Here is a 15,582-nt window from a genome sequence, read left to right as displayed (position 1 = left end):
TAGCAGTAAGGCTCAATGGTTTAAAAGTACGGGTTTGCTAAAGGATGCTTTGGGCTGTAATGATGGTGATGTTAAACTAATTCCAAAATGGGGCTGTGAGATATTGTGACCGCTACTATGTTGAATGAAGTTTACATTTTATTTATTTATGTAATTGTCTGCAGCTGTTTCCTGCCTTGTTCCCAGTGTTGCAAGGGAAGGCTCTGCCATTCATGACCATGAATTGCATTAAGCAGGCTTGAGACTGCAACTTAGATTAACGAAATGAATTCTAAAATAATTTAATACTACATAATAAATCAACTGATATGATATTTCTAATGTAAGATACTAAGGGTACATGGTATTAATTGTAAAATAATCCATCCATTTTCCAACCCGCTGAATCCGAACACAGGGTCACGGGGGTCTGCTGGAGCCAATCCCAGCCAACACAGGGAACAAGGCAGGAACCAATCCCGGGCAGAGTGCCAACCCACCACAGGACACACACAAACACACCCACACACCAAGCACACACTAGGGCCAATTTAGAATCGCCAATCCACCTAACCTGCATGTCTTTGGACTGTGGGAGGAAACCCACGCAGACATGGGGAGAACATGCAAACTCCACGCAGAGAGGACCCGGAAAGTGAACCCAGGTCCCCCAACTGCGAGGCAGCAGCGCTACCCACTATGCCACCATGCCGACCTTGTAAAATAATGTAAAATTAAAAAAAAAACATCTGTGGTAGCGCTGCTGCCTCGCAGTTAGGAGACCCGGGTTCGCTTCCCGGGTCCACCCTGCGTGGAGTTTGCATGTTCTCCCCGTGTCTGCGTGGGTTTCCTCCGGGCGCTCCGGTTTCCAACCACTGTCCAAAGACATGCAGGTTAGGTGGATTGGTGATTCTAAATTGGCCCTAGTGTGTGCTTGGTGTGTGGGTGTGTTTGTGTGTGTCCTGTGGTGGGTTGGCACCCTTCCCGGGATTGGTTCCCTGCCTTGTGCCCTGTGTTGGCTGGGATTGGCTCCAGCAGACCCCCGTGACCCTGTGTTTGGATTCAGCGGGTTGGAAAATGGATGGATGGATCTATAAACAAACACAATTTGAAAGTCCACTGTACACAATCGCTCTCTCTTCTGTTACATGCATCTTTTGCAGATATAGTTAAAAAAAAAAAACAGGAAAAAGAAGAAAACAGCAACTAGTTACTGTAGGTAAATATTAAGCTGTCATATTTACCATAAAAGTCCCATTTTTATCCAAAAGTGCCCTTTTGACAGATGTAACAAGAATTACAGAGTAGTAAAAACAGGCTCAAGACTTTTACTTATTGGCTTTCTGCAGTGTTCAAATTAAAATGGACCTACACAAGCAATCTGCCCAAATTGTGTTGGTTGCCAACTACAAGTTGTAGAAGTTCGTTTAAAACTCCACATCTGGCATTGTGCAATGGGCAGACAATTTTTTCCTATTGCTATTATTTCATTATCTATTTCTTCAGTATAGTTTTGTCTTTGATTATGTGTTTTGGTATTTTATTTGTTATCCAGTATGCTCAGATTTGTTTTGATCAGCATTCTAGCTCCTGTCTGTTAAGATAAAATCTCCATTTTCCTGACATTCTATCCCTAATGTCACATCACATACTGAGATGATTTTTCATGATTTTTTAACCATTTCAATCTCTGAATGTTAAAGGTGCCTCTGCTCTTCCATCCACACCCTCATTCAATGCCTGAATTCCATAACTATATGTTAATTTTTTCACATTACAATTATAAACTCAACCACCTTTCCATTAATTTATTCATTATTTATTAATTTATTTGACCTCTTTTCTCTGAAAATCTGAAATGCTATGCAAATGATGAAGGCATCAGCTATTGAAGAATGGCTGCATAATCAAAACAAAACTGAAGATTTTATATTGTAAACATCACAAAGCTAGACTTTCTTTTGAGTCACTACTCACTGCAAAGGGCACGTCACTGTAGAGGTGATGTTATAGCTTTCGCAGAATACACATTTCAAGAAACCTCTTATTGAATTAGTGCATCATCCACCAGCCTAGTGACACTGAGTATTGCGTTTATTTTAACAGTTCTAGAAACCAAAGATAAAAAACTTTTTGCATGTCCTTTCCATGTATGCAAATGTTCCTCCTTCCTCAAATAATGTAAAATCATGTCCCATTAGACTGCTTACTCTCAGTCCAAGTGACCTGAATATATTCATATTATCTATCAGTCACGTGGCACAGAGGTAGCACTTCTGCCTTGCAAGAAGGAGACGGGTTTAAGTCCTGGGTATTCCATCGATGGAGCTTGCATGTCCATATGGGTTTCCTTCAGGTGCTCTGGTTTCCTCCTAAGAACATGCAGCTTGGGTGGATTGGTGATGCTAAAACTGGCCCCGATAGGATGCTTATGTTTTTACTCTGTGATGCGCCGACACCCTTATCCAGGGCTTCTTCGTAAATTTAACCGGATGATTACTGGGATAGGTTCTGGATAAGTGGGTTTAGAAAATGGGTTGATGGGCTCATCAACCAATCCATTTTCTAAAACCACTTACTACTATATAATATATCCAATTTATTTTGTGACTTAAGATTTTTGAAATTATGTGAGAAAGAAAGAAACACGTCACTTTACACATTAGATATAAGCAGACTTAAATCATTAACAACTGATTGTGTCAGATGCAATAAACAATATATTTAGTTACTAAACTTGCTTGTTTCACTGCAAGGTGATGAGGATCCCACGTCTAAATCAATCCTGGTTAAGTGATGGACTTCAACTATGTTGGCATACTCCCACTTGGCCTAGTCGTCCTGTTTTGGCGTCTGCTCCTCAACTGAATCTCTAGTGTTTGCATCAATTGCTCTACTTAGGCCTTCATTTTTTACTTGCCCCATTGTCCCAGTGGGGGCAAAACAGCATCTTTCACCCAGGAGGGAGCGCAATTGTCCGGCCGAGTGTTCTGAGCTGCCCACCTTTTCACCCAAGATGCAGCTTGTCTCACTCTCTGAAAGCCTGGGGGTTGCCACTGCTTTAATGCCAAAGTGGCATTGGACCACAAGACAGTTGAGGAAAGTATAACTTTTTTTTTTTCCTAGAACAGTCAACCCTGCTGGCAGCTGGTCTTCCTTTCATCTTCCTTCTCAGGAAGTGGTCTCTCAGTCCTCTTGCCATTTAGTTTTCACTGCTGGTCCACGTTTTCTTGTCTTTTTGCTGCTTTACCCGATTTTCCAGAATAGCACTGATGGTTTGGAGTCTACAGGGAGTATTTTGTTTTAGCCAGGGTATGTTCCCTGGCTTACATTTATTTTCATTTTTGTCTTTTTTAATTTTGATATATTTTATATTTTAATTAATTATTCAAATTTTGTTACTATTCCATTTATTTACTGTTTTGTGTCTATAGTATGAGTTTGTGCTGTTCTCCATTCCTTATGCTTTTTGGGTAAAACAACAAGAGGTGGGAAGACCTTGATGTCGCAACTGAAAGAGCGCCTTCAACCTATATATTTGAGGCTGGAGGGCAGATCATTTAGTGAATCATTATTACTTGGAAAGTGCCCCTATTATGAGTATTGATTTTCTAGCTTTGTTTTTTTTTGCTTTTGCTTCAGAATTATGTAGTTACAGTAGATTTGTTGCGAGCTATTCGTGCTTTACAAGTACATGTTTTGTTCTTCCATTTCAATATACATTCATTTGATTTTTGGACTGGGCTATGAGGCTAGGGGTCTGCACCAGTAATCGAAGGTTGCTGGTTTGAGTCCCACAAACAGCATAAGTGACTCTACTCCGTTGGGCCCTTGAGCAAGGCTCTTAACCTGCAATTGCTTTGCCCTGGGTATGAAGTTAATCTGCATCCAGCCTTGCAAGCAGATCCTCCAATTTACAAAGAAAACATGGGGGTTGGTGGGATGATTAACACTCCAGCCACCAGAAAAAAAAAACCTTGCACTGTTCCAGTGTGGTGCCGAGGTGTCACCCGTTGCACTCTGGTCCAATTCCAGGTAGTTCGTTGTGTGGTGGGAGCGGCAATGCACTATTAACACATGGCTCCCCAACCTCTCTCTTCTCTCTCAAGCCAGAGGTTTTCATGGTACCTGTCCATTCAGGGAAATTTATGTGTATTTAAAGATACATTTGTTTGGCCCTGTATAGGCCAAAATGTGCCTGTGAAGTTTTGGGTCAGGCTATCATTTTGGTGTGTTGCTAAGTGGTTTCTACCTGCTCAAATTTAATTCTTACTAAAGATTCAAATGAAAATTCCATCAATTTCATGTGATAAATAAAATCTTAAATAACTATGAAACTCTCCCCATTTTCATACATTTCTTTCTGTCCATCTTACCACACTTACACTGGTCTCTTCTTCATCCACGCAGGACTGTAAAGATCTCAAAAATGAGATCTGTGACTGGGGTACTGGAACCCACTCTAAGTGCACTTAACAAAATCACACAAAAAGTAATAATAATTTATAGAATGACATTTTCAGTCAGATCATTACCAGATGTGCTTCCAAGTTGGGAGCAGATGTTTCAACAATGGCTCTTGAACTTATTTAAAAGTGAAAGAATTTGGTATAGTATGAGGTGTACTTTCTTGCTACAGTTTAGGTCCCCTTGTTCCCAAATGGCAAGGAAAATGCAAAAATACCCTTCTGAGTACTCATGCTCATTTTGGAACATAAGAAATTTGACAAACAAGAGAAGACCATTGAGTCCATCAAACTCTTTTGTTTAGCTAATAGGTAAGCTGTCCAAGTATTTCATCCAAATCCTTCTCAAAAGTTGTCAAGGGTTCTGCTTCAACTACATGACTCTGGAATTTGTTACAGATTTTCATAACTCTTTGTGTAATAAAGTGCTTCCTGGCTACATTCTTAATTGAACTTCCCTTTCATTTCCAATGTGTCCTCAAGTTTGTGATTCACTTATAATCTGAGAGAATTCTGCGAGATCTACCTTAACAATGCCTTTGCAAATTTTAAAAAAACGCTTCTAGGCTTCTATGCAGCCTTCCACTGCTCAAGCCTAAAACAGGTTGAATTCTCTGAGTATGACATGTCCTGAGATCCATTTGGTTGTATCTCCCACCTTGTATTTATAATTGACATTCATGTCCCACATTAAGCCCTTTACACTTTAATGCATTAAACTGCATTGTCCAAGTATTCACCCAGTTCTGAAACTTGTGCTAAGTGTTTTTGCCGTCTCCTCAGTATTTTCTGTTCTTTCAGCTTTCATGTCATCTGTGAATTTTGCAAGTTTACTAACGATAGCAGAATCCATATAATTAATATAAATCAGAAAAAGTAATGGCTCAAGGAAAGAACAAATACATTTTCATTCACCACCATTACAAAAAGGTTGTCTTGTATGCTAATTCCCATTAGCAATCTACCCAAAGGAAAAGTGAACATCCTATTGAGCACTCTCATAATTACAACATTGAAGAAGGATATGATATTGTAGTGAAAAGTCAAAATGAACATATTACATTCTGTAAGAGCCAGAGTCCAGACAGGCATAAAGAGCTGCCTCTTATTTTTATATAGACCCTACTCACAATAAAAATAAACAATGTCCCAAGGCTCTGTAAAAATTAGTAATTTTACTTATATCCATGATTTGTATCAGCAATAGCATCTGTGGCTACTTACTTGTGATATTGTGATTTTGTAATATGCCTTTCTAAAGCAAGCACCAAACCAAGACAATTCACAGGTGTTACACTTACTGTCACGTTTCCCAAATATGAAAACAAGCAAAGCAATGCCATCACCAGTTTCTCTACAGTTCCAGGGACTATAGTGTTTTCTCGAGCCTTGTCACTTGCTGTGTACGGTTTACTAGATCAGCCACTCTTTGTATGGGTGTCCTTTCACACTCTAAAGACTGTAATTAATGACATTGAATTCGTCTAGTAGGAGCAGGTGTGGATGTGTAGGTGAGTAAACTCCTTAATGAACTGGCCTGTTATCCTGCAGTTTTTACTGTCTTTTTGTGTAATACTATTCTGTTCAGACATGGTTCCAATGGACCACATATTGGAAATATCTTGTTCAAAAAACCTCATGGATAGCATGCAGGCAGGTGAAATGACTGAAGGGGTTCCACAGTCAATCCTTAGGTTTAAAACCAGCAGCCTTGAGCTTTAAAGTCCAATGTCTTACTTGAAGTGATGAATGGTTGCTGCAAGCTTAGATGTCATTTTATATTGCCCAGAATTGCGGGTTGTAAATCTATAAACAAAATGACTAGGTTCTAGTTCTTCATTAATTAGAGTATACTAATTGTGTTTGCTATTTATGAAAAAACTCGTATTTCTTACTACAATAGCAAGGATAACGTAAATGGTAAGGTGGAAAATTTTAATACTAAAGTGAGAGCTGCTGCTGACATAGTCATTCCTGAAAGAAATGTTAAAAAATCTTCTAGCACTGTTATACCATGGAAGACTCAAAGAGTGTCTGATCTAAAGAGAACATGCCAGAGAGCTGAGCGTAAATGGAGAAAAACTAAACTGATTATCCAGATAAAAGTTAAAATAATAGAATACAACAATATAGTCCGTCTTGAGAGGCAGTGTTATTTCTCTAGAATTATAAACAATCCTAGTAATCCCAGAGTCTTATTTTCTACAATCGATGGTCTGCTAAACCCAGGTAACTCAATGGAATGCCTCCAAAAAACTCCAGTGAAACTTCAGGCTTTTGCTGTATTTTTTAATCAAAAATTGATATTATAAATAATATAGTACTCTTAAACCCTGCTACTCCATTATAAACAAATTAAATTCTTTCACCAGGATAGATTTACCAGATTTATATAAAATAATTTCTCAACTGAGACCCTCCACCTGCATCCTTGACCCAATACCAACAAGTTTTTTCAAAGTATCCAGGTTTTTTGACATAGTAAACTTTTCATTAGATACAGGGGTCTTCCCAGACTGTCTTAAGACTGCTGTAGTTAAACCCCTGGTCAAGAAAAATAATCTTGACTCCTCTGCTTTTGAAAGTTTTGGACCTATTTCTAACCTGCCTTTCTTAAGTAAAATCCTAGAGAGGCAGTCATTATGCAGCTAAATGACCACCTCAATAAACATGCTATTCTTGATAAGTTTCAGAAGAAATCACAGCACAAAAACTGCACTCGTTAAAGTAGTAAATGACTTGCAGGTAAATGCAGACAGAGGCCGTTTATCTGTTCTCATCCTCTAAGATCTGAGGGCCGTATCTGATACCATTGATCATAATATTCTTAGAAATCATCAGTCAGTGGGTGGGCCTTTCTGGCAGTGTCTTAAATTGGTTTGAGTTCTACCTGGCATGTAGAAATTCTTTGTTAGTTGTGGTAATTATACTTCAAAGATGCATGATATTCTATATGGTGTTCCACAAGGCTCTATCCTGGGTCTGCTGCTCTTTTTGATTTACACGCTTCCATTAGGTCAGATTATATCTGGGCATAACGTGAGCTACCACAGCTATGCTGATGACACACAACTGTATTTATCAATAGCACCTGACGCCCCTGACACTCTTGATTCACTGACACAATGTCTTACTTGTGTTTCTGAGTGGATGAGTAGTAATTTTCTTGAATTAAATAAGGAGAAAACAAATTTTAGTGACTGGCAAAAACGGATACAATGAAGTTATTAGAAATAAATTTGATGCATTAGGAATAAAAGTCGAGACGGAGGTAAAGAACTTAGGGGTAACTGTTGACTCTGACCTGAATTTCAAATTACATATTAATCAGATTACTAGGACAGCATTTTTTCACTTAAGAAATATAGCAAAACTTAGACCTCTTATAACAGTTCAAGATACTGAGAAATTAGTTCACGCTTTTGTTTTCAGTCAACTAGATAACTATAACGCACTCCTCTCAGGACTACCCAAAAAAGACATCAATCGATTGCAACTAGTGCAGAATGCAGCTGCTAGAATCTTAACTAGGAAAAAAAAAAATCCAAACACATTTCTCCAGTTTTGATGTCACTACATTGGTTACCTGTGTCATTTAGAATTGACTTTAAAATACTGCTTATGGTTTACAAAGCCTTAAATAATTTTTCACCTTACACTCCAAATTGTAACCTTAGATGTTCAAATGAGTGTCTGCTTATTATTCCAAGAGCTAAACTTGAAAGAAGTGGTGAGGCGGCCTTCTGCTGTTATGCACCTAAAATCTGGAATAGCTTGCCAATAGGAATTCACCAGGTTAATAAGGTGGAGCACTTTAAAACACTGCTGAAAACACATTACTTTAAAATGGCTCTCTCATAGCTTCATTTTTGTTTAATCCTGATGCTCTGTATATCAATTAATTATCATCATCATTCATGGTGGCTCCAAAATCCATACTAACCCCTACTTTCTCTTCTGTATTTTGTTTACAGTTTTCTGTGGTGGTGCCGCCTCCACCTGATCAAAGCACCATGATGTCCCTACATTGATGGATTAAAGGCCAGAAGTCCACATGACCGTCATCATCATCATCTTCCATGTGATCCCTGAATACAATGAGGACTGATTGAGGTCATTTATGTTAGGTAGAATACCTAGAGGGGACTAGCAGGTCTCGTGGCCTCGGAACCCCTTCGTATTTTATTTTTTTCTCCAGCCGTATGGAGTTTTTTTTTTTTGTTTGTTTTTTCTGTCCTCCCTGGCCATCGGACCTTACTTTTATTATATGGTAATTAGTGTTCCCTTATTTAAAATCTTATTTATTTTGTCTTTTTTCACTTTCTTCATCATGTAAAGCACTTTGAGCCACATCATTTGTATGTTGCTGTTGTTGTATCAGTCTATGGCAGGGATTCTCAAACTTGGTCTTGGGGACACCCTGTGGCTGCAGGTTTTGGTTCCAACCAGCTTCATAATCAGTGACAACACCTGATAGTACTGATCTCATTTAATCAGCTGATATTTTTTTCTCTGTTATTCTACATTCAGAAAAGCACAGCAGCATGATTTTTACATTTATAAGACATTTAGAAATATTTCTGCTTTTGCTATAGATTTAAATGCTTAACTCTCTTCTGTTGATTTCATTATATTTTGCCCTTTTTCTGTGCAGTTTTCCTCCTTCTTTGTACCTTATTAATGACAAAAATGAGCAGAGCAGACACCCAGGCAAACAAAACTGAGTAATCAAAGACTGCAACTACTTTAGGGTCCGACCCACTAATTAGTAAATAATGGATTAATTAAACAATTAGAACTGGAAAAGTAGAATGAAAATCAAGATGAAAATATTGCTCAAATGAAAAAAATACATTTCCATACAACTCCTTGATGTGTGTGTATGTATATATTTACCAAACTTAGTTTTCTAATTTCTATATTGTTCCCAAAACACAGAACTTGGGAAATAAAAGTTCACTTAATTAGGCAAGGACTCCAATTAAAAACAAAGTTGTTGCAACAAAAACCTGCAGCCACGGTGGGTCCCCCAGGACCGAGTTTGGGAAGCACTGGTCTATAGGTATGCCTAGATTTAAAAAAGTTTTTCAGAGTTAATTCAATGAAAAGGCTTATACAGTATAAGTGATTTATTAGTATCTGTCATTCCAAGGCCTGACCAAAGTTTATGTAAAATATTTTGACCACCATCCATAAGATTTAAAGAGGGTGGACCAAATTTGGTTTATTAAATCCACACAAACCATCCATATTTTCAATTTAAAACCAGGATAGTGCAGTCTCCAATTTATGGTATTTATGTTCAGATGGTAATGGACTCTTTCAGATAATTAGGTCCCTATCTGTGGGGCTCAAATGGTCAAAGAATGGTTTAAAGAGATTATTGGCTATGTAAACAACCTACTATGACGGTCATTATTGCCAGCTCTCATAATAAATTATTGCTTCTGAGAGATATTAGAACAGCATTTTCCACAAGGACTATGCACACACCAAATGGTTAATTTTTTCATGAAAGAATAGTGTCAGATCTTTTGTATACAGCAACATACAATGTTAGGCCTGAAGTTGCCCTAAGACGTTTTGTTTCCCAACCATCCTATTTCCAAACTGAAAAATATGATTGTGTAGTTAACACCAGGCAGGCAGTGGGTTTCGAATGGTGCTGGATGTGTAGCCACAGCTTGCTACAACCTTTTTCAGCATATTGTTGAAAGATTTTCCACTACTTTTCAATGATCATCTGATCAAACCTCATATGCATATTGCATCCTCAGTAACACAGCTTCGTGAGCTGGAATGCTTCTCCGTGCCCTTTCCTACAGCAAAGAATGAAATGAGGATTCATCTGACTTACTTTTTACACAACCTGTGTCCTTCAGCAGTGCTCTGTTGCTAATATGCTAAGATGACTTTATGTCACAAAATGTTAAACACTGATTATAAACACATAAAAATTTACATTTTCTTTTTACTACTAATGGATAGCAGCAACAAATCAATTTCTATAAAACTGTGTCCCTATTATCCTTTAAGATTATGCTGATGGGTTTAAATTGCACAAGGCTTCATAAAGAGGGATACTGCACTGTATGAAAGTTTTAATTTTTCCCCTATAATTGTGTTAATTAGCAGAAATGCCATAACAAAGCTAAAGGTTCGGAGAAACCATTAGAAAGGCTACTGATGGTTTCCTTGGCCAGCAATAGTTACAGTGAATGATGGGGAGAGCATTTAAATTAATAAAGAAAACAAACAAGTTACTTCACCCACACCCTAAATACATACTTTTAAACACTCTAAAGTAGTGCCAGTTTGATGACCAAAGCATACACAGCAAATTCTGCCTCCACCCCCAACAGACATAGAACATTCAAAACGTTCTGAATCTACTGTATACATGGCAGAGCTATTGCAAAAACTGTCAAGATCTCATATTTTTCTGTTTGAAAGCCATAGGTTCAAGCTCTCTCTAGCTTGCACTACACAATAATATACCTAAAAATCCTGATTTCAGCTGGAGGAAAGACAAATTTCATTCTAGTTACCAAATGGTTACTTAAACCTAGAGCAACTAGCCTTTAATGAAAGCTTGAATGGCTCAGATTTTAATTGCTGAAATCCTTAGTAGTTTTATAACATAGTAGTAGTCTTTTGTGAATATGTGTATTGGACAGAAAAATTTGCTTTAAAATATCCATTTTCATTTCAAAATCATTCTAGATTGAGGAACATAATTTTTTAAAATAAAAAAAACATTATTTACAACAAGTCACAGCATATCTGTGATCAATACATTATATGTAAAGTGCATGCAAAGAAAGGTATCACACATTACCTGCTCCAGAGTATAGGTTTAACTGATATTTTAAAACCACATGAGATTACTGAACTAAAAAATGAAAAACCAAACATTTATTTTTGTTCCTCAGCATATGAATTTACCAAATTGTGTTCCTACAAGCAGGTAAACCTATCAAACCAAATATATGTTTGAGCAAGATGGTTTAATGTAAGTTAAGCCACTCTGAAAGGCAATTCTCCTGAATTCTGTTCTGGGGGGAAAAAATTAAAAATACCCAGCTCCCTAAACATTTAAATATGATAAAAGCACATGTATATATTGCACCCAGTCTCAAAGGCAAAAAGTAGGAAATGTACTGTAATCAAAATCTTATTCTAAACCTATTTATCTGCTGTCTGGTTAGATGTTACTAGGCAGCATCACAGAAAATAATGTATTTAACATCTGACCAAATGCTAAAACATAGGGGGTTGGAGCAAAACAATTCTTATTGGGTCTTTCTGTGATTTTTCTGAAGTTTTCAATTAAAATAATTAATTCTTGTGCTCAGTTTTGAATAAATAGACAGAAAACCTAGTGGTGGCTAACTGGTGTAGGAATTCGAGAGGGGCCTTTTTCTGGCCGATTGTCAGTACGCGGGCGAATTTTAGGACGCAACTTCATCTTGTACATTGATGGAACTCTTTCAGGCTTCTTTAAAGACTTTTTAGCCCGTAAAACCACCGTTGATTTAGTGTCAAGGTCCTCAACAGAGTTGCTTTCACAATGTGAATTAGTTACACTCATACAAGAACTGGAGTCATCTTCACTTGAAGAGTCAGGGTATAAGCCATCTTCTGAAACAGACAACTGAAAGTCCTCCTCCTGCTGGATGACTGCAAACTCATCTTGAGGTTCTGAAATTGACTCCTTGTTCTCACAACTAATCATTTGAATGTTTTGTTGAAGGTGGTCAGAATCTAGGCAGATTCTTGAATTTATTTTGTATGTCATATACTTATTATGGCAGTCCCCATCATACAAAGATCTATCAGATTTAAGATATCCCAATTCAGCCGATTTTAAATTTTTCTCATCTTTTTTTAGTTTCTCCTTGTGGCTTAATATATTGTTACCCTTCAAATTACTTTTTAGTAGTAAACTCTTGCTTTCAATAGGGCCAGTAACTTGACCCAACTGTGTCGAAGAAGAACTGTAATAACTAGGATTATCAATCTGTTCTGTTTGATCTATACTATATTCAGCTAAGGGAGCATGTGATACAAGGGATGTACCCTTTGGATCATAAGGGTCCAGAACTGTACTCCTTTTGCTAGAAATATTTAAGGAGGATGTGGAAGAACTTGAAGAAGAGTAAGCAGAATCTGTCACATTGTGATCAGTCACATGATGTTGGGAGTGCTTTGCTGAAAAACCAGTCAACGAGCACGTCCCAGCCTGAGTATTTGCTAAAATCTCTGCTTCAAGACTTTGGTGCAGGTCATTCTTATTACAGGTGTCTAAAGTAGGTGGAATTTGAACAGTTATATCCAAACCTTTGGAGCTTGCATTGACCAAGTTACTCTGTAATTTTCGGTCACTGCTGCCAGTTATTCTTCTAGATGATGGTTCATTTATTTTCAAAACAATCTGCTTGCTTTTTATTAATTTTGGTGTTGCTTCTAAGCTTTTAGAGTGCATGTCACTTTGATTTAAACTTGCCTGCATTTGCTTTCCTGGAGAGACATAAGACTTATCTACTGCAACCTGTGTATTGTGTTTTGATTTAATATCAGCTTTTCGTTTACTTTCAATACAGATGCCATTGGCTTCACTCTGTTTCATGTCTGTACCTTTTGGTAATATAATCTCACTATTGGGTTTAGCTTTATTCATAATGTTTAGTTTAGGAGTATTCTGAAAACCAGATGTTAATGATCTTTTAGGCCTAGTAATAACTGTAGATCTTCCTCTTTCCAAGTATGTTGAATTTCCATTTGAGGCCATAGTATCTAAAGACATGTTGGGACAAGATACCAAGTTACAATCTTGAGACTGGCTACGGTTTTTGCTGTGAGCTCGATGTGGAATGGCAGTCTGTGCTGCCCCTGCCCTTTCGATGACATGTTTTCCTTCTTTTCTGTTCACCATAAGAATTACTGCTTCACCTTTCTTCTTAGGTGTAACACTGCATGGTGGATCCCCAGTGACTCTTAAAGAGGGAAAGGAGGATTCATTTTCCAATGACAGTTTCCGTGGAGCTGGAGTTGAAGGCTCTTTCGACCTGCAAGATTTAAAAACATATAATGTCCCACTTAGAAATGATTTTTACAAAATTTATTTGAAATATTTCAAGATATGCTTTAGTTAAACAACTTAAAAAATAAATTTAAAAAATCCAATGATAGAAGGAAGAGTTTTGGAGTTAGAACAGTACCACTTTAGACAAAACAGAGCTCCATGATGATTCAGAAAAAGAAATACATCTCTCTGGATCAGTGACCCACAAGGGATTCTGAGGAAGGGTGATTTAACTAATACAGAAAAAAGATGGCAACCTGGTACAGTACAAAGATTTAAGGATAGGTTTCAGGTGGCAGGCACGTGTAGGACTCATTTGGGTAATACACTCCCTTAAAGTTAGTTTTTCATAACTAAACTCTGTATTATTAATAAAAAAAAAAAAAAGAATTGACAATTACACCAAATTCATCAGTTTGGTCTTCAGAAACAGGCTTCCACTGGCAGAGGTTTCAATCATACAGCTGTACCCTCCTAAGAGGATAAGGCAGAAATTCAGATACTTATAAGTTTTAAAAGAGCACTGTACTGTTGGAGATTCCCCCAGTATATGACTAGCCTTTCATACAGCATGCAGAATAGCAAATCATTTCAGTGCTTAGTCTGTTAAAAACAGACACTTACAGAAACAGGATTAGTTAATATTGAAAAGGCTAAATATGCTGACATGAAAATACTGTTAACACGAATTTGGCACCTACAGGACTGGGTCCCTTAATTTTTAATGATCTAACTATGCTATATATTTATCTTCATTTGTATCTGCTGAACATATTCAACCCCCTCGTTTCCTTTTCAACGTTCATAAATCTACAGGCCTGCAATTAGTTTTCCATCACTGTTACACTGTTCTTGTAATATGCAGAACAAAAACTACCAAAACTGTAGCCACTTTGGTGCATTATACAATATAAGCTCCAGCTACATAATCTATTATTATTACTTTTATTAACTACATTTTTAATGGAAAACTCAATATGCATCATCATCTGCAAATACCCAGAACCGAACCATCTCTACAATTCTAGCTAATCTGCAAATTACAACCTACTTACAGCCTTCAAAGAAATCTATTAATCTACATATTCAGTTATTTAACCTATTTAGTGAGAAGTTAAGCAAAATGACACCCTTTTATGGCTAACTGGAAAGATTACAAAATGCAAGCGTTCGAGACAACTCAGGCCCCTTCTTCAGGCAAGGTTTTTTTGCAATCTTTCTAGTTAGCCAATAAAGAGTGTTATTTTGCTTAAATTCTCACCACATTCATAATGACTAATATGGTACAACTCCCTAGTATTTTAACCTATTTAGTAAAATACAGGTTTTTACTGTACAGGTATTGTATCTTAATTAGACAGTAAACACAAACTACTGCTAAATAGAACAACATTTATTCACAGGGAAAACACACTACTCCCTTTGAAAGCTCTTTGGTAAATGTCTGGACCCTGGGTTTTACTTGATTTTTCTATTTTTCTAATAAAATTCTCTCTTTAAAATAGTAAAACCTTTTCATATATGCTTAATATCCGTTGTAGCTACTGATAAATGAATATTGTACTAACCAGAAGACAACTTGGAAAAATATAAATCAAGTGTAGTTTTTGCTTTACTTTTAGTATATTTAATTCTAAAGTTGCTACAGTGTCGCAAACTATGAAAAACAGAACTTTCAGAGTAACTTTCAGTTCTGCAGAAGATACAAGAACAAATAGCTGATTTTAAAGTGTTTTATAGTGAATATGTTATAGAATCAGTATTTAAAAAAAACAGTATCACAAAGCCTAGAAAAGAAACGCTGCTGCCTTTCACAGAAATATTTCTATGTGGAGCCTAAAAACATGGAGGAAAGACTGGTAAATACAGTGATTCTGGCAAGGAAAATGGTTTTTATAAGGGCTTTATTTCTTGCATAAATTACCAAAAACAGTGAAAACAAAACAATAAATTACAATTTTACATGGATTGTCCCGTATATACCATAGCAAGCCACAAAGTAGTTCTATTTATTATATGAACCTTTCTGATTGCTTTACTCTATGCTCCTGA

General features: G+C 37.0%; 1 protein-coding gene across 1 annotated transcript in view; it reads right to left on the bottom strand.

The window, feature by feature from the left end:
• Positions 1 to 11,257: 11,257 nt before the first annotated feature.
• gas2l1 (growth arrest-specific 2 like 1) overlaps positions 11,258 to 15,582 on the bottom strand; it is a 66,970-nt gene continuing 62,645 nt past the window's right edge. Inside the window, exon 6 of the mRNA XM_028808455.2 lies at positions 11,258 to 13,513. Within this exon, the coding sequence (XP_028664288.1) occupies positions 11,824 to 13,513 (1,690 nt within the window). The 3' untranslated portion in view covers positions 11,258 to 11,823. The remainder of the gene's footprint in view (positions 13,514 to 15,582) is intronic.

The sequence above is a fragment of the Erpetoichthys calabaricus genome, chromosome 1 (assembly GCF_900747795.2).
Source record: "Erpetoichthys calabaricus chromosome 1, fErpCal1.3, whole genome shotgun sequence".
Taxonomy (NCBI): Eukaryota; Metazoa; Chordata; class Cladistia; order Polypteriformes; family Polypteridae; genus Erpetoichthys; species Erpetoichthys calabaricus.
The sequence above is the reverse complement of the archived record's forward strand: the minus strand, read 5'-3'. Positions and strand labels throughout refer to the sequence as shown.